The sequence below is a fragment of the Penaeus monodon genome, chromosome 37 (assembly GCF_015228065.2).
Source record: "Penaeus monodon isolate SGIC_2016 chromosome 37, NSTDA_Pmon_1, whole genome shotgun sequence".
Lineage (NCBI taxonomy): Eukaryota > Metazoa > Arthropoda > Malacostraca > Decapoda > Penaeidae > Penaeus > Penaeus monodon.
The window spans coordinates 31153967-31156466 of NC_051422.1; the positions used below are offsets into that span (position 1 = coordinate 31153967).

The 2500-nt window shown below is 27.2% G+C and overlaps 1 protein-coding gene across 1 annotated transcript in view; it reads right to left on the minus strand.

The window, feature by feature from the left end:
• LOC119596264 overlaps nt 1–1246 on the minus strand; it is a 19027-nt gene extending 17781 nt beyond the window's left edge. Inside the window, exon 1 of the mRNA XM_037945428.1 lies at nt 1029–1246. Coding sequence (XP_037801356.1) covers nt 1029–1239 — 211 coding nt within the window. The 5' untranslated portion in view covers nt 1240–1246. The remainder of the gene's footprint in view (nt 1–1028) is intronic.
• Between the last annotated feature and the right edge of the window lie 1254 nt (nt 1247–2500).

The window sequence follows — 2500 nt, forward strand, 5'->3', positions numbered from 1 at the left end:
TTGCAGTTATTCGCCGACATCTCCTTTTCATCGGGAATATAAGGGTAATGATGATGATAATAATAATAGCAACAGTAGTAATGTCAACAACAACAGCCATGCTTAATGATAATCATGAAAACAGTGATCACAACAAGAACATTAATAATCTTTATGGATATTATTATCGTTATTATCATCTATCTATCACTATCAATATACTAATGATATTGATAATTATATTGATCATAATAATAATGATATCATAACTATCATGACTATAGTTATCATTATTATTGTTATTACTATTATTATTATTATTATTATTGTCATCATCATCATCATCATTAATATTACTATTATGGTTATTATCATTATTACCATTATTATTATCATTATCATTATTTTTTTCATTATTATAATCATTATCCTAATTACCATCATTATCACCATTAGCATCATCAATACTGTTAATATCATTATTGCTGCTATTACCGTTATTATTGCTATTATTATTATTATCGTCCATATCATTATGATCATTATTATTGTCATCATGATTATCATTATCATTAGTACCATTATTATCATCATCATCATCACTGTTATTGTTAATATTATTTTTATTATTATTATTATCATTATTAATATCATTGTTATTATTATCAATACTATTATTATTATTATTATTATTATCATTATTATTATTATTATTATTAATATTATTATTATTATTTTCATCATCATCATCATTATCATTATCAATGTTATCATTATCATAATTATCATCATTATCATTATTATTATTACTACTGTCATCGATACCATCACTATTAGTATTAGTATTATTAGTAGTATTATCAACATTATTATAATTACTACCATTATGATAATTATTATAATTACTACTATCACTATCTTCCTGTTGTTGTAATCACCATCATTATTATTGTGAATGGTATTATCATTATTTCCATGTGAGTAATACCTTGTCCCCATCATAATTACCATCATAATTACCCCGCCCCCTTTTTTCCTCCTCAACTCACCCGTAATGTTATAGAGTTTGCTGAAGCATTCGTTCCTATTGACGACCGAATCGTAGTAATCTTCGACCTTGTCCTGCTCGAGTTGCCTGAACAGGAACGCACCAGCAACCGAATAGCCGGCTACGAACGCACACAGACCCACGTGGCTGAATATGAACGTGATCACCTGCTTGACCGCGCGAACGAAGCTCGTCCAGCTGCACTTGCCCATCCTCAACCACCTGCAGAAGGGAAGGAGAGAATGACAGAGGTTAGGTGGGGTCTTGGCCTGAGTGGATGTGCTTTCGTGAATTATCGTTAGGTTTAATGTCGTCGTTTTTATAATAATAATAATAATAATAATAATAATTATAATAATAATAATAATAATAATAATGATAATAATAATAATAATAATAATAATAATAATGATAGTAATAATAATAATAATAATAATGATAATAATAATAGTAATGATAATTTTTTATTATTATTATTATTATCAGTATTTCTATTATCATTATCATTACTATTATTATTATTATTATTATTATTATTATTATTATTATTATTATTATTATTATCATTATATCATTATTAACATTATTATCATCAATATTATTATTGTTATTAATGTCATTGTCATTGTTATTATTGTCATTATTTATATTAGCATAATAATATTAATGATAACAGAATGACATCAATAACAATGTTAATCATAACAAGACAAATAATAATGATTTTAACTATCATTCATATCATTATCCATATCATTATTATTATTACCATTATTATCATTATTGTCTTCAATATTATTTCTAATAGTGTAGTAGTATCAATATTATCATTATGATCATTGTTATTATTATTATTGTCATTACTACTGTTATTATAATTATCATCATCATCATCATTATCATTTTTATTGTTATTATTATTATCACTATCATTTATCGTCATTATCATTGTTACTGTTATTATTATTTTATTTATATAGCTATTCAGTCATTTATTTTTGTTTATCTGGATATACTAAAACATCCTCGCGTATTAAAAATTCAATGCATTACAACAAAATCGCTAACTCACATTTCATATACATTTATGGACATTCTGTTAGTATCACTATTCCCCTCCGTGAGACTGACTCATTGATTTACTGTATTATCCTCATATCAAAGCTCAATAATTCCAAAATGATATCATCTTAAATCACAGTAAATCTAGCCCTGCCTCTATGCACTACACACTGCACGTCTCGTCTCCGTGATTTAAGTCGTCGTAAGAAAATGAACGCGAGACACAGCAATAATTCGCGCGCTATTTTTCCTTTCTCTTTTTAAACTTGGCGCGGCCGGGTGACGAAGCGTTGCCACAATTGCAATAACTCTGAGGCGATGGGTGGCCTGGGAAGTGCGGGAGGTTGCGGCTTGGCAACACTGCGACGGTTTTTTTAAGGGAGAATTTCGATATCTTTCTCTATTTTTCTT